The 26,157-nt window shown below is 44.4% G+C and overlaps 1 protein-coding gene across 2 annotated transcripts in view; it reads left to right on the top strand.

Annotated features, from left to right (window-relative positions):
- The window catches only part of col15a1a (collagen, type XV, alpha 1a), a 95,627-nt gene that overhangs the window by 49,812 nt on the left and 19,658 nt on the right, over positions 1 to 26,157 (top strand). For both annotated transcript variants that reach the window (XM_042068292.1, XM_042068291.1), the window contains exons 6-28: positions 880 to 994; positions 1,887 to 1,933; positions 2,249 to 2,440; positions 3,698 to 3,724; positions 5,380 to 5,442; positions 6,011 to 6,088; positions 6,523 to 6,579; positions 6,809 to 6,949; positions 12,068 to 12,112; positions 12,370 to 12,405; positions 12,889 to 13,023; positions 15,977 to 16,039; positions 16,954 to 16,989; positions 17,335 to 17,376; positions 18,645 to 18,707; positions 19,090 to 19,125; positions 19,524 to 19,607; positions 19,796 to 19,861; positions 22,160 to 22,222; positions 23,795 to 23,875; positions 24,478 to 24,513; positions 24,931 to 24,984; positions 25,710 to 25,766. In XM_042068292.1, coding sequence (XP_041924226.1) covers positions 880 to 994; positions 1,887 to 1,933; positions 2,249 to 2,440; positions 3,698 to 3,724; positions 5,380 to 5,442; positions 6,011 to 6,088; positions 6,523 to 6,579; positions 6,809 to 6,949; positions 12,068 to 12,112; positions 12,370 to 12,405; positions 12,889 to 13,023; positions 15,977 to 16,039; positions 16,954 to 16,989; positions 17,335 to 17,376; positions 18,645 to 18,707; positions 19,090 to 19,125; positions 19,524 to 19,607; positions 19,796 to 19,861; positions 22,160 to 22,222; positions 23,795 to 23,875; positions 24,478 to 24,513; positions 24,931 to 24,984; positions 25,710 to 25,766 — 1,617 coding nt within the window. The remainder of the gene's footprint in view (positions 1 to 879; positions 995 to 1,886; positions 1,934 to 2,248; positions 2,441 to 3,697; positions 3,725 to 5,379; positions 5,443 to 6,010; positions 6,089 to 6,522; positions 6,580 to 6,808; positions 6,950 to 12,067; positions 12,113 to 12,369; positions 12,406 to 12,888; positions 13,024 to 15,976; positions 16,040 to 16,953; positions 16,990 to 17,334; positions 17,377 to 18,644; positions 18,708 to 19,089; positions 19,126 to 19,523; positions 19,608 to 19,795; positions 19,862 to 22,159; positions 22,223 to 23,794; positions 23,876 to 24,477; positions 24,514 to 24,930; positions 24,985 to 25,709; positions 25,767 to 26,157) is intronic.

The raw sequence follows: 26,157 nt of genomic DNA, 5'->3' as shown, positions 1-26,157 counted from the left end.
AGAGGGTCCACATAACAGCTTTGACAACTTCACCTCTGTACCTCTCTCCTCCTCTCTCTCCTCCTCTCTCTCACCCCGTCTCCCTCTGTTCTCTCTTTTTTTTACCTCATCCAACCTACTTTCAAACTCTCCATTCCGTTTCTCTCTCTCCCTTAGCTCATCTCATTACCCCCTTTCACTTTTCAATTCCTTGCACGTTATTGGCATGCAATATTGCCAAAGCACAAGATACAACCCATAATGATAATAATAAAAACATGAAGATGAAAAATAAATGTCATTTTTTTCTTACTCTGCCACTCCCCCCGCCCATTTTTTTCTTGCCCTCCCTACATCTCCCTCTCACCAGCATATATTTTCCTCTCTTGCCCTGTTACTTCCTCTAATCTCTCTTTTCCTTGATATCTCTCTTTCTTTCCATCCACCTCCTCTCATCTCCTCTCGCTTATCTCACTGGTTCCCTCTGGGGCTGTCATATCACTATATATCATATAGTGTGTTGTATATCGGGGGCTGTGCCATATATCATATAGTGTGTTGTATATCGGGGGCTGTGCCATATTTCTTGGTAATTCCTCCCCATGATACACATTTCAACTACATTGTCATATTGTTGTATTGATAGTTGCATGGTGATGGTTTTGAATATGTACAGGGTCCAAAGCCCTAATTCTCTCCATCTATCCATCCATCCCAACAGTGGACCTCATGTCTACCCTTCTTACTCCTTCCTTCTCACTCTGTTCCTTTTTCTCCTCTTTTCTCCATCTCTCGCTCTTCTCCTCTTCTCTCCATCTCTCTCTCTTTTTTCTCTATACTCTCCTCTCTTCTCTCATGTCTACCCATCTCACTCACTCCCTCCCTCTCTCTCTCCCTCAGCCAGAGGACTTCCTGACCACGCCCGTCCAGGCTCCGCCCACTGAAGCATCCTCCGACGATGAGGACCTTGAGGAAGAGACGTCTGGTCAGGCCATCGACCTGCCCGATGAGAGAGGTAAGACTGTCCCTTTTATGACACGTGCATCAGGGAGTTCTGATCAGGCTCTTTCCAGTAACAGAGAGAGACTTTGCTAGTCTGCAAGTGGAAGAAGAGGACAGTTATATGAAAGAGTCAGTTGAAATTCTGCAGGTTAAAAGTGTATTTGAAGAAATAAGTCATGAAAAATACAGATGGTCAACCTGAATGAATGATCAACATGAATGAATGAAAGCTGTGACAAAATTTGGCATAGTCAATAAGAGAACATTCAGGTAGCATCCATGACAAAAAAGGAGCTAGTGCCAAGCTCTGATTGACAACATTCTGCCAGGCACTAGGCCTGTTGTTAAGGACATACTTGGATCCAGTGGTATTGGAATAGATACCTTATCACAATATACTGTATGAATGTCGGGCATTTTGACTCTAAGGTGATTTACCTTGTAATTTCACCCAATGACTAGAACCCCTTTGATACACTCTGTACACTGATTTCAAATGGCATGTTGCTACTGTGCCTTGCAGTTAGTAAAAGCAATTGGACAAATATGTATATGCCCACCAGGGGGCAGTAAAACCATTTGTCTCTAGTATAAAATTGCTGAAGCATGGAAATGTCTGAGTCCTTGTTCATCACAATTTGATTTTCATAGCCACTGAATGGGCATATTACTGCCTCCTTACTGTGTTTGGAGTTAAACCTTGATCTGCTTCCAGAGATGCAAACAAACTCATCTTCCACTCTTATATTTAGAGAGCTGAGTCATTTTGGTTCTGCATTACCACAGAGGGACATATGCCCAGGGCTTGGGAAATTATTTGGAGACACGATTGTTTTTCAAGCATGTCTAAGAATATGTTACCAACTCCCACAATGTACATTAAAGAGTCTATTGTCTTCATGCAGCCACAGAACACACTGCCAGAGTGGACACAAGTCACACAGAAACCAGTGTAAGTAAGAATGTGTGTGCATGCGTGTGTGCGTGTGCGTGTGCGTGTGCGTGTGCGTGTGCGTGTGCGTGTGCGTGTACGTGTGGGTGTGCGTGCGTGCGTGTGTGTGTGTGTGAGCGTATTTACAGCATTTTTTTACATGCTTGTTTGTCCTGGCCTGTTATATGTAACTAAATAAATGAGTGTGCGGGTATGTTTGCGTGTGCCTGCAAAATGTTTATTCTGCAAGAGTATGTTGTCCTCATGTTGCATTGTTGCCTCTAATAGATAGTTCCACATCTAAGGATCATTAAACCTTCATCATGTCTCCCACAGATAAAGCCTAGTATGAAAGGAGAGAAGGGGGACCCTGGCCCCTCGGGTCCTCCAGGCCCCCCCGGGCCCCCGGGCCGCTCCGACCCAGCTTCAGGCACCAGTTCTGGGTCAGGAGACCCTGGCCCCAGGGGGCCTCAAGGACCTTCAGGGCCACCAGGGATCCCAGGAATTCCTGGCAAAAATGGAGAGCATGTGAGTATTAATTCTCCAAAACGCTTCCAAAACTCCCGCATTCAGAGCAGCATCCCAGAATGACACCCCAACACTTCAATGTGTGTGTGTGTGTGTGTGTTTGTGTGTGATGCCACCCCACCCTTTATAGTCCCACCCAGAGCAGATTCCCCATGGCTTCACACAGACAGACAAACACACACATCATGTCAGAACCCTTGCCATAGTAATTGTGGCTAATTGTCCCCTCTTTTAATGGCGAACGCTTTCAAGCTGAGGCATTATGGCTCAATTTGCCCCTCTGACAGCATTAAGAGTGGTGTAGAACATGGAGGTGTTGCCCTCGTAAACCCCCCACTGGGGCAGTTAATCCCATGTGTTTGAGGTCCCGCTGTGGCCAGCCCCTGTCGCTTTGGCACCTCATTGGCGTGCTGACCAATCCCAATCTGATTGGTTGGGTTGTAATGAATGTGACGGCACGCAGCAAGCAGCCCTTCGTAAACAGAGCGAACGGCCTTGGCAGGCACCAAGAGCCTTCTTCCTTCTTCTCTTAAGCAAGCGATTGAGAGACAGAGAGAGGGAGAGAGAGAGAGAGAGAGAGAGAGAGAGAGAGAGAGAGAGCGGTTTGGCTCCAGACACGGGACGTCCCAGTCATCCATCTGCATAGCTGTGTGTCAGTGACATTGTGTTCTGTGCAGCCTCCCTGACTGGGAGAGGAAATAAAAGCCTGTCTTTTTGCACAGACCATGGATTAATGACTTCTTTATACTGGCCATTCCTGAAATGAGGTTGAAAAATGTTGTAAATGATTGTTACTGTTGTTTTATGGCTAATATTGCAAAAAAGCTGAAGTTTAGGAGCTGAAGTTAAAATGTGTTTAGATGGTTAAGTCTGCACAAAGCACTTCTGTGTTTGCATTATACGTCTTAATGGAACCACATTATTGATATGACACAAATTATTAACATATTATTAACTGGCTACAACAGCCACCATACTGTCACCACTCCACTACTAGGGACTGGAAACAGGACTTTATTTATGACTTAGGGCAACTGATGCCTTACTTTATAAAACTACAGATCTTCCAAAGTTACTTTTGACTACCATGCAGCTTGTTATATATTTACTGATAAACTGTTTAACATATGAATAGATCTGTTTCTTGTTACCTGTAGACTATTGTGTTGTAATTGCTGCAAACAGAGCTATGGGGAAATGAAAAGCCCATTGATCTGGTCACTCTTGAGGTAAATGAGGTCTTGCTTTGTCTTGCAGGGTGTGCGGGGCAAAGATGGCGACCCTGTAAGTATGATGCAACCAGTCAGTCAGAATACTTTCTGCTCATTATTCTCCTGGCCTGTCTCACCTACTCACAGTCACCTGTCACTCTTCACCTGTCTCCTCAAATCTACTCTCTCTCTCTCTTTCACACACGCACACACACACACACGCACACACACACACACACACACACACACACACACGCACACACACACACACACACTACCCACACACACATTACCCCCCTCTATGTCTGTGTGTATGTGTGTCTATGGTCTGCGATTTCAGTTTAAATGTCGGATCGCCTCTACACATCTTCACACAAATGCACATACCATGCACCACTATCGTTCCCCTCTTTTAAAGTCATTTTTTCACTCTCTCAAACAGACTCTCTCTATCAATGTCTTACTCCCCCTTTTTCTCTTTTTTTGACTGTGTCCCCCCCCCCCACACCCAGATTCCCCCATTCTCCCTTTCTGGCTCTATTTCTCTCTCACCCACTCTCTATGGCTCCGTTTTACCCTCTACCTCTGCCCTCTCTCTTTCTCTTATTCGTTCTCTTCCTCTACGTCTCCTTCATTCTCTCTCTCCTTTTCTCCCTCTACCTTTCTCCTTCTCCCCCTCTCCCTCTCTCTTTTCTCCTCTCCCTCTCTCCTTCTCTACCTTTCTCCTCTCTCCCTCTACCTTTCTCCTTTTCTCTCTCTCCTATCCTTCTCTCCCCCTGTCTCCTTCCTTTCCTTTACCACCCCTTCTGTCCCTCTCTCTCTCTCTCCCCTCCTTCTCCCTCACTCCATACTCAGCATTGCATCACCCTCATCATCTCTTCCCCCTCCATCCAATCAGAACTGTGCCAGTCTCCTGCAGATGCATAACAGAGCTCTGCCAAAGCACGGAGATGGAAATGGCCTTTTCTTCTCACAAAACCTCTCGGAATCAGATTGCATGCACAACCATTAGTGAGGAGGCTGGCCAAACTGATTGGTTACACTACACAGACTACAGACTTATTTCACCAAAGAGAGAAGGGTGGGGAAGGTGTGTGTGTGTGTGTGTGTGTGTGTGTGTGTGTGTGTGTGTGTGTCTTTGTCTGTGTCTGTGTGCGTGTCTGTGTGCTTGTGTGTGTGCTTGTGCGTGGGTGTGTAGGAAAGTGGAGTGGTTGATCACAGCGGTGGTCCCAGTCTTTCATGTATACGCCCCGCTGTGATTGGGTGACGATAGCACCTGCACACCTGTGTGGCTGATTAAACTAAAGCCAGGGTTACGACCTGGTCCAGATTTACAGAGGGGGGCCTCCGCACATGTGGGGTGCATCTGGGTCTGAGTGGTGTTTGTGTGTATGATTTGTCTGTGTGTTTGTGTGAAAAAAGTATGTGGTGTGTGTGTGTACTTCTGTAAGATAGAGAGTTAGAGTTAGAAAGAAGGAGAGAGAGTGTGCATGTGCGTCTGTGACTGTGTGTGTGTGTGTGTGTGTGTGTGTGTGTGTGTGTGTGTGTGTGTGTGTGTATGTGTGCATATCTCTACGTGTGGTGCAGGGAGGGAGTCAGGGGGAGTGTTAGCAGTGCGGAGGGGGGGGGGGGAGGTGATGCAGCCATACTATACTGCCCCCTAACACAGACAGCTCTGGCTGTGCCTCTGGCTCATATGCATCTCGTTCTGCTCATGTCACTCCTCAGGGACAGGCTGGTCCTCAGGGCTTCCCCGGGCTCCCAGGAGATGCAGGACCCAAAGGAGAGAAGGTGCCATAGCGCCGCCCACACACACCGCTAACCTCCCAACTCTCACATAGTCACCTCTCCCACACACACCGCTAACCTCCCAACTCTCACATAGTTACCTCTCCCACACACACCGCTAACCTCCCAACTCTCACATAGTCACCTCTCCCACACACACCGACCGCTAACCTCCCAACTCTCACAGTCACCTCTCCCACACATACCGCTAACCTCCCAACTCTCACATAGTCACCTCTCCCACACACACCGCTAACTCTCACATAGTCACCTCTCCCACACACACCGCTAACTCTCACATAGTCACCTCTGGGGGCCGCGCCCACCCTAACTGTCCTACTGTACATATGGTGCTCCAATGACGTTAATAACATATTGATGTTGAGGTTGAAATTGACATTGGCATTTGTATTGATATTGAGGTAATGGTGAATTGGCAATTACATTATATCATATTTATTTTAAATGAACCTTTTTTATAACTGTTTTAGTAGGTCAACATAGATAAAGGGTTGTTTTCCATAACGAAGGTCACTTATGAAATGGCTGACCAGGGATTCTGTTCCCTTAGGGTGATGCTGGTGTTGGACGTCCTGGACCTCCAGGCCTCCCCGGTCCCCCAGGAAAACCAGCGTCCTTCAAATACATGGTAAGCTCAAACTCATAACTATACTCTAGCAAACAGATAAATGGTATGATCTAACCTTACTGTGACGAACTGTAATTAATGCTAAAACTCTAATTAATGGTCAATGTGTAATGAAAGGCAGCTAGGCCTAGAATATGCTTATATGAATATGTATTTGTCCTTCCAGTAGAGTAGAAGGTATTAAAAAGATATAGAGGGACACAATCCGCTACACAATCAGTGATGCACAGCTGATGATGTGACTGTGGCCATAAAAAAGTTGCTGATCCGCTGCATGTCCTTAAAATATTATGCATGAAAAGGGCACCATATGGCGCACTGAAATTAGATGGCGCCAGGCGAGGACACCAAAACATCCTCATCAGCAGTCAGTGTGTTGAATGATATTATGGAACCTGTACCCTGAATTCAGAAATGTTCACTCTTTTTTACAGGATGGCATCGAAGGCTCTGGGTTTGAGGACATTGACAGTGACACAGAGGTGGTCAGAGTAAGAGCCCCCTTTTACATGCAAGCCTGTGACATGCCTACACTCATATCTAATGTATACTCAGTGGTGTGCAAGCCCTCTGGATGGGCCTGCCATCTAAAGTATGGTGCCAGATTTGAAATGTAATGCAAGCTGGATGTTACATTTTGGATCATATATATGATGCCATAAATGCAAAATATTTCTGTACTTCATCTCTAATGGTGGAGTTTGTTTTTGTCTTGCCCAGGGCCCCCCTGGACCTCCAGGGCCGCCAGGAAAGCCCGGCCCTCCCGGCCCATCTCAGGAACTCCTTCCTGGGCAGCCAGGACCAACGGGAGCCCCTGGGAGGGATGGGAAGGATGGGGAGATGGGTAAACCTGGCCTACCTGTGAGTACCCTCTCTGAAGTAATGTCAATGTGTTATACTATACAGTTACAAAGCACACTCTCTCGTGTTAATAACAGGTGATTGGAAATGATAGAAAAGTGATGCACACTTTGACTCCATATGTACAGTGATTTATTGAGAAAAGTTTTTTGTGTGTGCTACTTTTTGTTTATTAACAGGTGATTTACTATGTGTTATCCAAAAGCTACTATGTAAAGTCTGTAGAGTGTCAGTTTTTGGTGTAGTTGATGCTCTTTAAAGCAGCGGAATAAGACCACTTTGGACCATGATATTCAAGGCATTCATAAAGCCATCTAACCGGAAGAGGACAGACAGCTCATGGTTCAAAAAGTCATCAGTCCAGAAGAGGACAGGATGGCTAAATCAGTAAGAGAGCGAAAAATTTGACCTGTACCAGGTCTTTATCAGGGCATGTGACCCATTCTAGTATATGTTCAAAGTATAATACTCTTTGGAGAAACATCCATGTTGCCCAGGTTCTCTCTGGAATAGATGGAAATAGCACGCACTGTCCAGGGCGATATCTGTGTAAAGCATGCTTAACCAGCAGACGTAATCAGCATCAGAGCATGTCTGTGCGTCATGTTGTTGGATGAATGAGCTTAATCGGTTTTCATTTAGTTTCTTCTCGTGGGAGTTAGACATGAAGTAGTAAGAGCTGCTTGGAATAACATTGGAATGAATGATACTGGACTAATACAAACAAAACAGCATGGCCAGAGGGTCACGACACAGTGTACTACACGTGTAGATTTATTACAAACAGCAGAAATGGCTAATGACATGTCCGCCCTGTGTCTAACCTCTGAAGGGCAACAGGTGTGTGAGCAAAATTGAGTTACTTTGATTTATATTAGCAGTGAACCAAAGGACTCCTGCTGCTGAGAACAAACACAGACAACTATATGTGCGTGCACGCACACACACACACACACACACACACACATTTGCCGGATCAACAGCAAAGGCTATGTTGACAAGTCGGCGGGGTCAGAATCATTGTGGAAAGTAATGAACCACATCCTGGCTGTAAGACGGGGATTAGCCTGCTGTTTGCACAGGATATTACACTGCAGCAAAGCCCTCTCTCAGGCTGTTGGCCTACTGGATTAAGTGGTGTGGGTCCGCGGCCTGCGCTGGCTTTGAAACGGGTTTTAGGGACGCGAGTTTTGCTCTCTGTGTGACGTCTGTCCGCCGGCGTGTGTGTTTGCAGGTGTCTGAGGACTGGCTGACTAGTGCATTCGCCGAGTTTGACCTTGACTCAAGGTCAGAAGCTGGGTCAGGCTCGAGCTGGGGTTCGGGCTCAGGCTGGGGTTCGGTCTCGGGCTCAGGCTCAGGCGAGGTATTTGATTGGCTCTGGCTGGTGATGACATCAACAGACCAGAAACGGCCCCCACCCCTACAATTACCCCATTAAACATCCACCACAGATTGCTCTCCCGCTGCCTCGGTCCTCGCTTGCTTCAGCTGACGTAGCCGCTTCAGTGCATAGTGTTTTGCTCTTCGCATAGCAAGTAAACATGCATAACTGCTAGCCATATGTGCCACAACCCAAAATAGTAAAATGAGGCAATTTAATGTACAGTGGGTCCGTTAATGACTGCGTCATTATGCTGTTTCCAGGAATTTCACTGTGTATCAGTATCTGTGTGTGGTTGCATGTCTGTAAAAGTGTGTTTGTGTGTTTGTGTGCGTTCGCTTGTGCACTTGTTGGAGTGCTTGATTGAATGTGTCTGTGTGTGCGCTTGTGTGTGATTGTGTGTGTATTTGGATGGGACTGCATTCTTTTCAGTACTATCTAGTACACAGTCACGTAGGCAACTCTGTTGATCATTGGTAGGGCCCTATAGTATAAGTAAGTATAGTATAAGTATATATACTCTTTTGATCCCATGAGGGAAACTTGGTCTCTGCCTTTATCCCAATAACACTCAGCACACAGTGAACACACAGTGAGGTGAAGCACACACTAATCCCGGCGCAGTGAGCTGCCTGTCACAACAGCGGCGCTCGGGGATCAGTGAGGGGTTAGGTGCCTTGCTCAAGGGCACTTCAGCCGTGCCTACTGGTCGGGGTTCGAACCAGCAACTCTCCGGTTACAAGTCCGAAGCGCTAACCAGTAGGCCACGGCTGCCCCAAAGGCATAGGTGGCTGCTAATGCCGTGTCAGACTTGGGCAAACCTCAAGGGAAAATAATTACAGCCCCTCTCTGCCAATCTGTGTCTCTGCTACGCCAAGGTCCCAAATAATGCCTGCAGGTCCTCTTAGCCTTCTCACTTTATAGAACGTTCCAGAAGGGATGTGCTTATCCAAGTAATCACACAGGGCGGGTGTCGTCAGGGCAGACACCAGATCGGGTGAGATTCCACCCAACCGGACATTTGAGCTGTCAATCAGACGGCAGAATGTCAGTAATTGGCCTCAGAGGCCTCGTTACCGTGGGAACAAGACTCCCCGTCTCGGTCTCTGGTCCCTGGCAGAGTCGCCAAGTCTGTTTTCAGAAGTGGCCCATGGAAAGAGTGAGAGTCATGGGTTACGCAAAGTCTTCATTTAGGACGTGGCATGTAGCGAATGCTTGTATGTGAGCGCTTGAGTTTATGGGACAGAACGTTTTTGACGTTTCAAACATTTTATTACTTTATTGCACTGTAATGATGGAGGAAATGGTTACAGTAAGCTTTAGTGCTTAGTTCATATTCCTGCCCACTCAGCAACCACTAATGATAACTAACGTGCTCCTAAGTATGTGAGATGGCAAGTACATTTATGTAAGTAGAGAGAGAACAGGGAATTCTTGAACATGTTAACGTGAAGGCACGAGGACGTTACAGGCAATGATTAATGATCTGTTGAGTTGTTTATGGGTTTTATGCACAGACAAACAACCTCTCTCACACACATGCATACACACAAACACACTCACAAAGGCGTGCACATGCACTCACACATACACAACAATCATGCACAGACACACACATATACTGAACACACACACACAAAGACACACACACACACACACACACACACACACACACACACACACCATGGAGTGAACTTGCCTGTATTTATAAACATTCTTCCACTCTCATTCTCTCTCTCCATCTTTCTCTTTGCCCTCTGTTCTTCTCTCTGTCAAACACATCCGACTGGCCTAGCGATCGTGCTGTGTGGTCTACAATGCATTCATATGTGCAATCTCACCTCTTAACACATACACACAAACACACATACACACACACACACACACACACACACACACACACACACACACACACACACACACACACACACACACACACACACATTTACCTTGTCATGTATCACATCCCCAAGCTGAGTTTTGCTCTGCGCTTACATAAAGGTAACACCACTGTTTGGATCCCGAGCCAAACTGTTTTCCATTAGAGTTGCACTTTTCCCCTCATAGATTGATCTATGTGTCACATAGAGATTGACTGGTTAGATCAAAGGAACACACACACACACACACACACACACACACACACACACACACACACACACACACGTTCATACCCATAGTACTTTCAGGAACACACTCACACAAACATACTGTAACCAGACGTGCACATACTATAAATACTAAATACACGTGTACACCCCACACTACATGCCACACACACACACACACACACACACACACACACACACACACACACACACACACACACACACACACACACACACACCTTTGTAATAAACCACAATGCAATTAAACATTTCACACATAGTTCCTGTGAGTTCCATCTTTCAGCAGCAGGTGGTGGCTGCTATCCCAGGCTGTCAGCTGAAAGCTGAATGAACTGAATCTGTTCAAGCCTCTAGAGTGGACGTGTTGAGCTGATCCATTCAATGAGATTACTGTATGTATGATCAGATAAGCCAATAAGGACAGATCACTGACAGTGACACTGACTGGATTGAATAGGGAACAGGTATTGAAGATATATATTAAGAAAAAGCTTTGAATAACAGTGAATGAGTGAGGGAAAGACAGGTGGAACATGTGGAAAGAGAAAGAGTGAGAGAAAGGATTGACTAGGGGGAAGGTGAGAAAAGAGAAAGAGTAATCAGTGGAGGTGAGGGGCTAACAGTGACAGCAAGTGAGGAGACCGAAGAGAGAGAGCTGAGAAGAAAGTGCTGAAAAGGTCAAGGGGTGAAAGAGTGAGAGAAAGAACGAGGGCAGAAGAAAGTGAAGAGGTGAAAGGACGAGGTGTACAAATGATTAGGAGCGATGAGGATGGCAGCAGACCTGTGGCGGTGTGTTACCTGTGTTCCGCCAGCTCGTGTCTCATGGATGGCAGGAGTGAGGCGAGGGGTCCAGTATCCTGCACCTCGTGAAACACTGGCACTCTCTCTCTCTGCCTGTGTGTGTGTGTGTGTGTGTGTGTGTGAGTGTGGGGCCACTGGCTTTGATCTGAAGCTGACATCGTAAAACTGACTGCCACTTCATCAAACTCAACCCCCCCCCTCTCCTTTTCTCTCTTTTTTCCTCTCCCTCCGTTGGATGTTCCAATCTCGTTTCAGCCTGGATACATCCATCATGGGAGAGAGAATGACTGCTTGCATAACCCACATGCTCAGCAAAATCCCCGCTCAACCTGTCTTTGACAGTGCTGTGCTGGCGTGGAATGGGGATTCTGAGCATGCACAATCAGTCAGTGTGTGCTTGCAACCCCACCAGTGGCTTGGGCAATCACTCAGGCACTCTCCATCACTGGAAAAGGCTCTGATTGTCTACAGACTCGGGGTTGCCAACTGCGCCATTTTATCCAAATTTATCTTATCATGAGTTGAATTTTGTTTTTATTAGAAGAGTATGATGAGAGGAATATTATCAACAGGAGTTCTTATTGATAGGAGTCTATCCATGTAATAGGCAATTGTGATGTGTACTAAATAGCATAAGGAAGGTGTAATGTAGTAATGTAACGTTTTCTAATCATACTGACTGAAGTACTGTAATACATCTACTGAAAAGGGAGTATGTGCAGCATGAATATGTATGAATGAATATGGTTTTGTGCGGTAGTTTATGACTCGATGCATTGTGTTTGAGAACAATTTTGTTTTGTCCAGGGGGCTGACGGTCGTCCAGGTGATCAAGGCCCTCCAGGCGAGAAGGTAGGATTTAACCTTTGATCTGTGATAATGGAATGGACATAATTTATTGTCAATGGCACATAATTCGATTGTGAAAAGTGTGTATTATTAAGTGCTATCTGTATCTGTTATTTCTCAACAGAAACACATAATATGTATTATATATGTTTTATTTATTTTAAGTGTGTTAGAAAGTTCCTAACATAGAAAAAAAAGGATATTCACTGTATATGCAATCAACATTTTTTCTCAAAATGCTCTCCTGGTCTTGTTGACAGGGTGACATAGGTTTAACAGGAATTCAAGGACCAAAGGTAAGACCTCTACTTCCACATTGGACATTAAATCTCCTCTAATTTGGTCTCCATCCATACTTCATGCATTTATGCATGCTGTTTGATTACAAACCCCATCCCCAGAGACAGCAGACCTCTAGTTAGTGGCTGCCTTGAGGGGTTATGAAACGGAGCCCTCTGCTGCTGCTACTATTATAATGAAACCTTTTCAGCCAATTCCGACACACTGTGGGAAGCACATGTAGTCAGTTAGTTTCCACATTAAATTTAGACATTCCTTATTTCACCCTATTGCACCACTCACTCGCTCTCTCTCTCTCTAACACACACACACACACACAGACGCATACAGACACACACACACACACACACACACACACACACACACACACACACACACTGCCCTGTAAATTCCCACTCTGTTTAAGGATGTGTGTCCCAGAGGATACACCCCCTTCACACTTAATGACGTGCACTCTCATGATGTCTCTCTCCCTGCAGGGTGACCCGGGCCTAAGCGGACCTCCCGGCCTCCCAGGACCTGTCGGTCCACAGGGGCCCGCTGGACCGGCCGGCCCAGCAGGCCCTCCCGGACCCCCGGGACCACCATCACCCAGCTTCAAATTCAACCTGGAGGTGTGTGTCTTACCTGTCGTCATCTGTGCATACCTGCAATACTTATTGCATTTTCAGACATCTTCAATTCTTATTTTGGCAGTATAATACTAATATACTAGCCTGGCCACACCCACCTAGATCTCTTTTGGAACATCATAGTTCACTAGCTTCCATCGGTCGGCAGATTATCTGCCCAATCGGCGACGAGAGGGGATGATGCTACAGTTTTGAAATCGAAAGTGACTGTGGTAAATGTTAGTGGCAACGCCTGTAAACATCAAAAATTGCAGCTGGAAGAATGTGAACATTTATTTACAGCAAATGTAGGCTCACATACATTGTTTCCAGACTGCGATGCTGTCTATTGTCAGTTTGTAAAGTTTAGGCGAAGTAGGAAGTAACGTCAGGAATCCCTGATCAATGTGATTGGTTAGGCTGGACCAATGATTTCAAATGTAACGCTATGTCTACGCCTGTCACCATGCCAGTGTTGGAAAGGTTTCACAATCGTGAATGCCCAGACTCTACTCACAAAGTGACTGAGTTTTGTTTTTTACCAGGCTACTAATATACTGTGATCTACAACATATACAGTGTCTGCATTATGCATTCTGAAAGATGAAATGTCCCCTATACCAGTACTGTCCCTGTGCTAGAAGTCTTTGTGGATAAGTCAGCATCAGCTAAGTAAATAAATGTAAGGAGAAGGCTTACATTGATGCAGTCACGTAAAGTTCAGGGTGACGTCAAGGACCTCAGGCACTGGGAGTCTGAGCTTATAACTGACACTTATAAACCACACTCAAATTAGACTTTATTTTAGCACACCAGAGGAACAAACTGTTCCATATATGTTTTATTAGAACATTTGTGATGTCAAAAGTAAAATTTCCTCTTTTCAGGGCGAGTATAAAGCATTTTATTGATTCATAAACAGTTTGTCCAGGCAGAGGATTTGCAGGTCAGCTCTGAGAGCGCTCTGCCATCCAAGGCTGGTGGCTTGTTACTAAATTCTACACACATTCTCTTTTCCTAATGAGTGTTTTATTGACTCTCTGACACACTCGCGGGCAAGGGCAGAGAGCCCTGCGGTTGCAGGTTAAATAAAGTCTGAATAAATGTATGATGTTTAAAGAAATATCTCTGTTTTGCAGAGAGGCTTATTTTCTCTCTGCAGTGGTTTGCAAAGAGGAAGGCATTGACAGCAGAATGAGTAATTTTAGAGTGCATTCATGAGATACCATGATATATAACCATGGAACAGTACTAGCAAAGATCATTTCCCAACAGTCTCTGGTACTATACATGAGGTTCAGTAAGATTCTGCGTGTGTCAAAATGTATCAGTAGTGCAGATTCCAGTGGCGGATGCTGCTCTTTGAAATAGGGGAAGCTGTAATACATTTGTAATTTATTAAACTAATATTATTGAGGTACTATATTGTTATTAAACTAATATTATTAAGGCGCTATATTGTTATTAAACTAATATTATTAAGGTACTATATTGTTCTTTGAGGGCCATACCAGTTTAAACCAAACAGGGAGTTGAGACATGGCAGCTGGCTTGAGTTGAGTTGAAATAGGCTATTTGCCAGCCTGCTTGAGTTATTTCTCTGTGACTGTAGTTAAATAAATTTTGGAGGTTTATCTGCCTTGCTGTTTTATTCTGAATCTCTCCTTCCATCAAATGGCTTTACAAAGACCATCAAATGGCTTTACAAATTCAGGTAAACAATATTAGTCTCTTCTAGCTCCCACTTTACACACTATACTTTAATATAGTAAGCTAGCTGGCTACAAACTAGCTTAAATACACAACTTGAAACAAAAGCACAAACAAGTCACAAACTCAATAACTATATTTACGGTTTTATTTACATTTGTCTAGGGCCTATGTACAAAATCAAATTGACTGTATTACTGACAAATATATCAGAATTAGAGCTGCAGCCTGCCTCTCTTCAGCCTGCCTCTCCCTCTGATGCTGTCAATCAAAAAGAGTCCAACCACTTTGACGGTTCCCCCAATCATCACACAGAGGCTCGGTTTCCGGACCATCCTACTGCCCCATTCACTCCCTGAGACGCCGGGCTTCTTGGCGATTTTGCAGCGTTTGTCCAATAAACTTGTAGCTTTTCTGAGATCTGAGATCAGCCCATTCTGAAGTGCCATTGAAGCCAAGCTTCTATGGGTTTTTAAATGGACTGTGTTGTCAAAGCAATGTATGAGAAAAAAATTACTATAAACGACTGGTGAAAACATATTGCTGAACGAACTAGCCATTAAGTTGAAGATGATCTAGCATACTGTAGTTAGAATAGTAATGTAAATACAGCAGGCTAGTTTTTGACGAAATTTTCTGTGATATTTTAGTGAGTATTAGTTTAATGAGAAGGCTGAATTCTATTTCATCCTTACTGACCGCTAGACGGTGCTTTCAAGCACTGGATGATCCATCTCGCGCAGGTCAAGTAACAAAGTCACCACCGTGACCTCCGATGACCCACGGATAGCCTATATCTTCCGGTGGCATCAGAGGATCTGTTCCTACACAATCTTCTCGCGAGAACACGAGGGGCATACGTAACTTTCGTTTCAATTCAATTCAATTCGATTGAAATTGAAATTGAATTCAGTTTCAATTCAATTGAGCTCAATTTCAACATACAACACACACAAGTACATACACATTACAGTTTAAACACACTATACTCATTAGTATTCCTTTTGATCTTGGAAAATGGAAGAAAGCAACTGCTGTCCCCCTTTTGTATGTGGTCATTTGTGTGTGTGTGTGTGTGTGTGTGTGTGTGTGTGTGTGTGTGTGTGTGTGTGTGTGTGTGTGTGTGTGTGTGTGTGTGTGTGTGTGTGTGTGTGTGTGTGTATGTATGTGTGTGTGTGTGTGTGTGTACAACCTATTTGTGAACTGAACTAATTGTGTGTTGTTGTGTTGTGTTTGTATGTTGCAGGACAATGAGGGATATGGGGAGTTTGGGAGCGCCATGGGAGCAGTGTTACCCAGGGGTCCACCCGTGAGTGCAATGTGTACACTTATACCCCGGAATAATAAGAAATGCTATTTTTTAATTGGCTGACAGTGAGCTATTAATTATGTATATCAGGACATCTATGAAGTAGATCCGGTAAAGAAGTTTCATCACCGTTCCATATCAATACCCTTTTGAACTATAACAACCATAGTAAGCAACTAGCAAGGCTTAGTAACAGTGGAATCAGCTCTAACCAACCCTGTCTTATGCCCACAAACACACACACACACACACACACACACACACACACACTGGGTGACATGGGAGCAAGCCAAGGGGTCCACCTGTGAGTGTAATGTGTACACTTATACACACACATGCAAGGTACTATGGAAGTGATGCTGCAAGGGACTCTTGCAATGCTCCCTACCCTTTCAGCTGCTTATACAGCACACTTCAGTTGAATACAGCCAGGTCATTGTTCAAAATGTTGTTCATTCATTCACTCACTCACTCATTCATTCATAGCAACTTACATATGTCAATTATATTACATGGGCCATTGTCCCCAGAGCAACTTGGGGTTAAGTGCCTTGCTCAAGGGCACAACGGTGGAAGGCAGGTATTAAGCCCACAACTGTTCAGGCTACTGCATGCTAGCCCAGCACCTTAGCCACTACACTACCACCGCCCATTCAGGCATGGACATACACATACACACAAAGATAGAGAGAGAGGCAAACAGACAAAGACACACAGGTATACAGAAATACAGTATATGCACACACACACACACACACAGACACACACACACACACACACACACACACACACACACACACACACACACACACACACACACACACACACACACACACACACACTGTGCAAATGTGTAAACTTTGTGCACACACACAGACAGACTCATAGATAACACATGCTTTCTATCTTAATAGGGACTTCCTGGACAGCCAGGTGTTATAGGACTAAAGGTAAGTGGCCTACACACACACACACACACACACACACACACACACATTCTCACACACACATTCTCATTAAACCTTTTTTTCTTTCTGTTTTTCTTTCTGTGTGTACATAAATGTTTGTTATCTGGATGTACCTGTGTGTGGTCATATTCTGTGTGTGTGTGTGTGTGTGTGTGTGTGTGTGTGTGTGTGTGTGTGTGTGTGTGTGTGTGTGTGTGTGTGTGTGTCTGTGTGTGTGTGTCTGTGTGTGTATGGTCATCTGAATTGTTGGTGTGTGATGTAGATGTGTTTTCTCTGTCTGTTGTTTGGTGACTTAACTGTTTAACTAAGTTTGTCTCCCTTCTGTAGGGGGAGAGAGGTGCTGATGGCAAACCCGGTCTCTCTGTGAAGGTCAGTTCTCCATTTCAGTCACACACACACACACACACACACACACACACACACACACTCACTAACACAGGCACTCCCATACTCACCTGTCAGAATAAGACTAAATGGAGATGGCAGCTTCACCTATGCTAAGCTCATTAATCCTTACACGTGAACTCTTCACTTTGCTTTTTATTTTTGGTTGGCTCTTTTTTAGAGGCACTGGGATTTTCATCTGTTTTTGTGTCTGTTTGATATTTGTTCTTGGCTGTCCATAAAAACATGTTGACTTCCCAACGCCAGTAGGTTCTGGGCTTCTAATATCATGTCTGTGACAGCTGGGCAAATGTTTTCTTTGTCTGTTTGTTTGTTTGTCTAAATCAAATTTTAATGAAAAGTTCTCGGTGCGTGTTAGAGCAACTGTCACACTCCTCAGCATGTATGCACACACATATACCACAGTAATATATTAAACACATTCACTCTCTCGCTTTCTTGCTCATGGACACGCACACATATGCTCGCACAGAGGCAAGAACATTTTCTTATAAACCCAAACAAACAAACAAACACACGCAGACATACACACATGCACACACAGATATATAGACACAGATCTATACACACACTCAATGCCAGATGGTTGACAGAGTAATTCTTCAACATGAACAGGAGAATGTTCTTCTATACAATATTATATATGATAGCACTAAAAAAACGACTGCATGGCCAACATAGTGATACATCCCTAGTAGGAACACACACACACACACACACACACACACACACACAATTGTTTCCTATTCATATTCCTCAAAAGAATCCAGCGGTTCTCTGCCATGTGTTTCCCATTAGTCCCTAATTTCAGATGAATTCCTCCCTGACACATCTGCACAGGTCACAGCAGACAGGCCTCACGTTAACCCTATACAGCAAACCCATATTATATCTGTGTGTGTGTGTGTGTATGTGTGTGTGTTCCTACTGGGGATGTATCACTATGTTGGCCATGCAGTAGTTTTTTTAGTGCTATCATATATAATATTGTATAGAAGAACATTCTCCTGTTCATGTTGAAGAATTACTCTGTCAACCATCTGGCATTGAGTGCTGAAAGTTAACTTGCGTGTGCCATGTTCTAAAAGCACAGTTCCATAGTGTACACTGCATACTTTTGTCCATCTCCCCCAGTCCAATCTAGTCCTTTGATGTTCCTCACCTTTGCATAACATGTTCCTTATAGCCAGCCAGGCTTTGCTTCAGTGATCATTTCTCCTCCAATCCTACAGGGGGAACCTGGTGAAAGAGGACCTGAGGGTGAACCTGGAATACCTGGATTATCAGGAGCCAAGGTAAGAGTGTATTCTAAACAAGAGATGTAAGGGCTCTTTCACAAACTAGCCACATCTCCACTTCCACTCCACTGGTGCAATCACATGGAGGGTCCAGTATATTTAACTCATTCCATCAGCATGTGCAACTCAACAACAACAAGTGTTTTTAAAAAGTAGGCCTACATAATACAATATATGTTTGTTTACATATTACAGCATATGGACAAGCCGAAAAGTGAATACAAAATTAAATGTAGCACCACACACACACATTACGAAAGAAATCCACACATTTTTTCAGATGTCAGCACGATCTGTTTTAGTTTCAAATGCTCTCCCTATATAAGAGTTTGACCACATATCAGGTGTTATTTCAGTGCTGTTTTTGTTTAACACTTAGGGTCAACCAGGGGATAAGGGTGATTCCGGACTGAAGGTAATAAATACATTTTCTCTTTGCTTTGTGATTTGTAAAAGTTATCTTACATGGGTTGCTCAATTCTTCTCATCCTTTTATTCTTAATTGTCTTAGTGGAATTGAATCATCCCAAGCATACCTTATATATCCCATGCATTAGTTTATTACAATTTTTTACAAACTTCAGAAAACCCTGACATTATATCATATTCAGAAAAAATCAAGAAAAAGTCTTGGTACCTTATAAAGTTCTTCAGATCTCTCTCAGACTTTGAAAAGTTCTCCCTCAAAGAACTATTTTGCGATGTGTCATGAAGACTTCTCAACTTTTTAAGTTAGCTTTAAGAGTTCTAGCTATCTCCTTTGGTTCTGGGAGGATCAACTTGTGGAGTAACCGCCTTTGAAACGTGTTCTAGGGCGAACCTGGGAGAGACGGACTCGGCCTCGTCGGACCACCGGGTCCTCCAGGACCACCAGGACCCATCGTCAACTTTCAGGACGTGAGTCCAGTGACCAGTTGGCCTTTTAGTTTTTTAAATTCTTAGTAGAATTCGTCTTTTTGTCTTGCATGTTGATTTCAGTTTAGATCATGACATATAATTCTCCTGTGGTAAACAACAATCAGAAATTGTCCTTCCACATCTTAAGCCACCCTGATTTCAGTATGTACATCTCCCCTTTTCCTCAGTTAATGCTTAACGACACAGAAGGACTCTTCAACTTCTCAGGGATCTTGGGGCCTCAGGGACCAGTGGTGAGTTTTGCTTGTACTGACCTTGTGCTGCTGCTGTCATTCAGTGGCTTTGGATGAACCCGATGATTATCATTTCTCTTCAGTTAGCGACGGCATTTCTCCTCCTCCGTCGGCGGTATGATGATAGTGGTGATAGTGGTCAGCGTTTGACTGGAAACAGAGAGTGGGGTTCCCGCCCCTGCCCCCCAACCCTTCCACACCCCGGTGTAACTCTGACTAACTCTAAATGACTTTGAGTGTACTTTATGTGTGTGTGATGGACAACAGCTCTCTTCTGAGGGACAGTGGTCAGCATTTCAAAGAAACCACTGGGACAGGAGGACACGCCACTGTTTTGTAATTCCAGTTTAGTGAAGCCTTGTTTGTGTCTTACTGTCCTGTCCAAAAATGCCATGGGAGAAAAAGAAAACAAGCTCCTGGCCTGTGCCTCTGGTTTCTAAAGAGTTGGGGAATGCTGACTGTTCAGTTTTTTTTAGATGTTTTTCTCTAACTTTTGATTTTGATGGGCCATCATAAACGGTCAATAACCCGTTTGCTGACACTGTGTTGACAGTGAGGAATCTCCCCAAGTATGGTCAGGGCTAGAATCAATGTCAGGGTTGGCTTACTGGTAGTTGACTGTGTGTGTGTGTGTGTGTGTGTGTGTGTGTGTGTGTGTGTGTGTGTGTGTGTGTGTGTGTGTGTGTGTGTGTGTGTGTGTATGTGTGTGTGTGTGTGTGTGTGTGTGGGAGAGAGAGAGAGAGGAGAGCAAGAGAAAGGTGCATGCCCTTTAACGGCAGGTGGTATTATATTTGTCATGCAATGACCTCAACACATTATGAAATGAAATGAGCCGAAGTGAATGAAGTTAATGAAATGAAGTTAATCTTATCCATATATCCACTCTCTCCCTCACTGTTTTGTCCAAGCCAAGTGGAGCTGTTTTCTCTCTGAGCCTCTAAAATCCAGAGTCTGTGAAATCTCACTGGGCAAAATGACTTCCCACCCAAAACTCACCACCCAGAGTTTATAATTCACCCTCACAGTCCAGGAGAGCAGTTATGTTGAACAATCGCTGGAACCCAAACAGTCAAATAAGCCCCAATGATTTTGTCAGTGTTTGTAGTGAAAAACACTAGGTCAATTCTGGCATGCATAGTAACACTGCTATGATTGGCCTGTGAAGGTTAATTGCTGTTAATCTTTGTTTCCACACCACAGTCTAATGCGTTCCAAGTCATAAGAAAATATGATTAGTCCCTCATGCTCAATGCTGGCATTTGATTTCAAGAACTTCAATTCAAGTCAACAAAAGAGTGAAATGCCAAACCTGACATCAGTGCTAAGCTAATATCCGTGCGTGTCAGCCCCAGATTTTACGCTCATTTCATCACAGAGGGACTTCACAGGAGGACAGCGTCCCGGAAACTGTGAGACGTGTGTTTTCAGTCGTACAAATCCTTTGGAAAACAAACTCTCTGAGTCGCCGTAACGGTCAGTCCGCAGACAAGCACTCGGTCCATTTAGTCGTGATCCCATACCATAAGAGTCGTTCCTCTGCCAGGAACGCGACAGAACCCAAACCATCCCATTCATCTCCCTGTGTTCACTCCACAGCAGACGTAGTGCCATTTGATATCCCATAGGCCTCACTGAGTCTCTCGTCAAACTCTGGTCATGCATGATTTTACGCTCTTTAGTAGCTTGTCAAAGGAAGGACTATCTTATTTTACCGCTAACAGTAAAGTCTTACAGCATGCCTCAGCTGTGCAATTTATTGTCAGATTGCGTTAACGTGACGTGAGAAGAACTGAAGCTCATTACCACAGTTTACTATACACTTCTCCACACGCTCACTATCTTCCATGAGGGATCTAACAGAGATGATTAACATGAATAGATTTAGCAGCGTACTGTGTCTCCCCTCAGGCTTGTAGTGTGGATTTATAATCAAGTTATCCTCAAGATGGCCCTTGAAGGCAAATGGGCAAATGGTGCATTAAGCCCCTAGAGTTGACAATAGTGCTGGGTTTCAAGCGTGTACTATAGTACATTGCAGATGCTTAGTTATTTACATATTTGATCAGTTTTGATGGTTTGTGTAATGTATTGTGCTACAACATCCACCAACCACGTACACAGTGAACTGACTGGGTATTTTCCCATCAATAGCACAAGGAATTTACTAAAAACATTGTAGAACAAGTCATTTTAAAAACATTGAGTTAGGTGTTAGCATGCGACTTGTTTTGTTTTGAGATACTGTACGTTGTGAATTAAATGTTGAGCTGAAATTTTTAACTCAGCATTGATCTGCAGGGACCAAGGGGTCTAAAAGGAGAGTCAGGAATCCCTGGAGTTCAAGGACCTCCAGGCCTTAAGGTGAGTGTGTGTGTGTGTGTGTGTGTGTGTTATTGGAGGTACGCTTTGAATATGCTGGGTCTACTGTTCGTGAGTGAGTGTGCGTGTGTGTGTGTGTGTGTGTGTGTGTGTGTGTGTGTGTGTGTGTGTGTGTGTGCATGTGGATCTAAATGTACTGTGCTCGTGAATGCTATTGGAATTGTGTGTATGTTAGGATTTTGTGTGTGTGTGTGAGAGCTCGTCTGTGTATGCGTGTGTGTCTAACCAACAGACTCAGTGACATCTCTGGTATCCAGATTCCCAGCATACTTGAGGGTGTTTTGGTTTCCCCGCATCTCCTAATTCCATAAACACTTCCTGCCCTGCGGAGGGGAGATGGGAGATGTGTGTGAGAAAACACACTGTGGTCTGGTCATGTGCTGTCCTTACCACGGTCACCTCTGAGGAACAGGGGACATGGTGGCCATTTTAACCCTGTCTGAAGTCTTTCCGTTCTGTGATGCCTTTAACTATAGGAAATCACAGTGGGGAAAGTAGAGATCCATTTAATTTTTTCATTTATTTATGTTGGGTCCATCTATGTATATTCATATACATGTGCACACACACACACACACACACACACACACACACACACACACACACACACACACACACACACACATATCCATGCTAATGAGTCGTGCACACACACAAAGACTAACCACAGACATGCATGTTCACACACAATATACAAATTCCCTTTGGACATCATTTCTTCTATTTCTTCTATACATTGAACTTATTTTGCTTCTGAAAGAACCATGACAACAGGTCACTTTTGAGCTGATCTGGCTTAAAACCTCCCCTGATGGGAACTGAGTTGGTTCCATCCTACACACTCTGGGTCTGCTCTGGCTACAGTTTGCTCCAAGAGCAAGCGAAAGAGCAGTTTGTGTGTGTGTGTGTGTGTTTGTGTGTGTGTGTGTCTGTGTGTGTGTGTCTGTGTGTCTGTGTGTGTGTGTGCCCTCCAGATCAGATTAAGATCAGCGCAGAGTGTGTGAAGTCCGGCACGAATGCCGCCTCTGAAACGCACACCTCTATGTTTGGTTGCCATTTCGGGCCTGGTGTGTGAGAGGCCAAGCTAATGGGTTCCAGGTCCAGGACCTTCCGAGCCGATACACAGCAAACGCAGCCCAGAGATTATTATCTAATCTCAGCCTGACTCAGAGCTTTAGGTGCTCTCATAAGCATGTGTTATGCATTAAGCCTGTGTGTGTGTGTGTGTGTGTGTGTGTGTGTGTGTGTGTGTGTGTGTGTGTGTGTGTGTGTGTGTGTGTGTGTGTGTGTGTGTGTGTGTGTGTGTGTGTGTGTGTGTGCGCGTGCATGCAAACCCTGGCACATGTGTGTTTATATGCACCATTTACACAACTGTGTGAGCGTTACATGAGTGCGTGTGTGTGTGTGTGTGTGTGTGTGTGTGTCCATGTGTGTCCAAGCATATATCTGCTCATGTCTGTCTGTCTTTATGTACAGTATTTGTAGATTTAGTGCATATGTCCTTTTAATGCATTTTATGCGTGTGTGTGTGTGTGTGTGTGTGTGTGTGTGTAGGGTGAGAGAGGAGAGCCGGGGATCACCATGGCTGCTGATGGATCTCTAATGAGTGGACCAGTGGGGCCAAAAGGAGTCAAGGTCAGTACACACACACCACCACAACATACACACTCAACACAACTGCACAGCACAGACCCACACCACCACAACACACACCTTCACCATGAGTGCGTAGTGCACACACACCACCTCAACACACACTATCATCCCAACAGTTCACAAACTACAGTACCGCACACTCTCCTGCAGCTCATACCCCCCAGAGCATTCACCATGCAACACACACACACACACACACACACACTCCAAAAGTTAATAGACCACTGCAACAACCACACACTGACAGTTTGCTGCTCATACACAACTATTTAACACACACAACAGTGGAGACACATGAGAACTTTATCTTCTCTGTGGCCAAAATCGTACAATCTTATGACACACTCCTGTTAACTTTCCAGACAGAAACTAAACTTACCACCCAAACAATGCACATATGAAATGTTCCTTTTTCAGTCAATTACCACTTTATCACATAATCATCACGTAAACCGTTTTAACAGTTTAAAATGGCTTCATTTTAAACAAAATCACATGTGCAGAAGGCAGTCTCGAATCATTACGCATTGCTGATTGTTGACTTTAAGTGAATAATCTTCCTCTGTCACTCTGTTTTGAAGGGGGATACTGGAATGACTGGACCAAGGGGAGAAATGGTGAGTTGGGGCAAACTGGGGCTCGGGTTAGCGCTTAGCTATGGGTGGCTAATAATACCCCATCAGTCTTTGTTCCCTCATCAGTCTTTTCTGACAGAAGTCTGTTTGTAGTAAATTCTTGAAGACTTCTTGAAACCCTCACCGCCGAGAATCACCCTGCCTTTTATTATGTACGCGTGTAGCCACAGCTGCTAGCGTTCAGAGAGCTCTGGAACATTTCTCAGGCCGGAATACTTGAACAGGTCCTCACAAACTGGGCTGTAAACATGAGAAAAAGACTCGGCAAGCAAACACACGTTTCTGAGCCTCTCACTTACACTAACACACTGAGCCTTTGTTAAAACACCAGAGCATATATTGCTAAAGTAAGTGCCAGCCTCTGATAATTAGCGTTGTTTGTTCTGTTCTTCCAAACAGGGCCCTATTGGACCTGTTGGACCTAAGGGAGAGTTTGGGCTACCTGGACGTCCAGTAAGTATTCCATTACCCCAGTGTTTGAATAGACAGTCTTTGTGTAATGGTAGCCTGCCTCACAACACCTTAAAGGTGCCATGTGTAATGTCCGGCAAAAAGTCAATTCATACTCCACATTACATAAAAGATGGGGGCAGTATACCTACAGAAAGTGAGTTGGTCTACCCTAGAGTAACAACCGAGACACGTGTATTGCAGTTTGGCTGGCGGTTATGTCGCCCGCATACCGCCTCCCATGGCCGAAACTGGTATTATGACACCTGTCGGGCTGTGGCTAGTAATTTAGCATGCTAATTCAGGTTGATATCTCTGCAGCACTATACCTTGACATTTTTTTAATGACATCATCGCCCTTATTTCTTCTCATTCTTTTGATGCGTGTAGCTCATTTTTTGGATATTTTTACCTCAATTCTTACACATGGCACCTTTAAGAGATGTGCTAACTGCCCTCTCTTATGGACTCAAGGTCACTGTTATACACCTAAAAAAAGTATAAATTAAGAAGACATCTGTGCTACACCTGCGTTCCTTTTACTCTACACTTTCTTGTCCTGCTCTGGTTTGTTGTGGTTTACAGAAGCACGGAGAACCTTCTCTTTTCTACTTGAATGTGCTAGCCGCCGTTACATTTGCTTTGTCGTATACATCTTCTTTTGTTAAGCGTCCTGCATTCTGGTGTCACAGTGAATCCAGTCCTGACCTGGTGTGTCTGTCTTACAGGGTCGCCCTGGGCTAAACGGACTCAAAGGAGACAAAGGAGAGACTATGTTAATGCAGGTATGTTTTACATCCTCAGCAATTTTATGTGTGTATGTTATCTCCAGTGTGTACATGGTATTACACACACACACACACACACACACACACACACACACACACACACACACACACACACACTAATGAATGAATGAATGAATGAAGCCAATAAACCAAAACCAATGAACAATATAAAGAGAAAGATTACCTCCCTTGGATCCACCACAACAAATAGACATGCAAACACGCATACATCACATGTGCCTGTTCACATACAAACCCTACACACACACACACACACAGAAACACACACACACACACTATCAAGCACACTCCAATTCCATAAGCATTGACTCCACACATTCACCAGCTGCAGTGGGGAGATCTCTCTCCCTGGCGGCCTGTTTGAAGT

The sequence above is a fragment of the Alosa sapidissima genome, chromosome 17 (genome assembly GCF_018492685.1).
Source record: "Alosa sapidissima isolate fAloSap1 chromosome 17, fAloSap1.pri, whole genome shotgun sequence".
Taxonomy (NCBI): domain Eukaryota; kingdom Metazoa; phylum Chordata; class Actinopteri; order Clupeiformes; family Clupeidae; genus Alosa; species Alosa sapidissima.
Note: the sequence above shows the minus strand (reverse complement) of the source record. Positions and strands in the feature narration are given on the sequence as shown.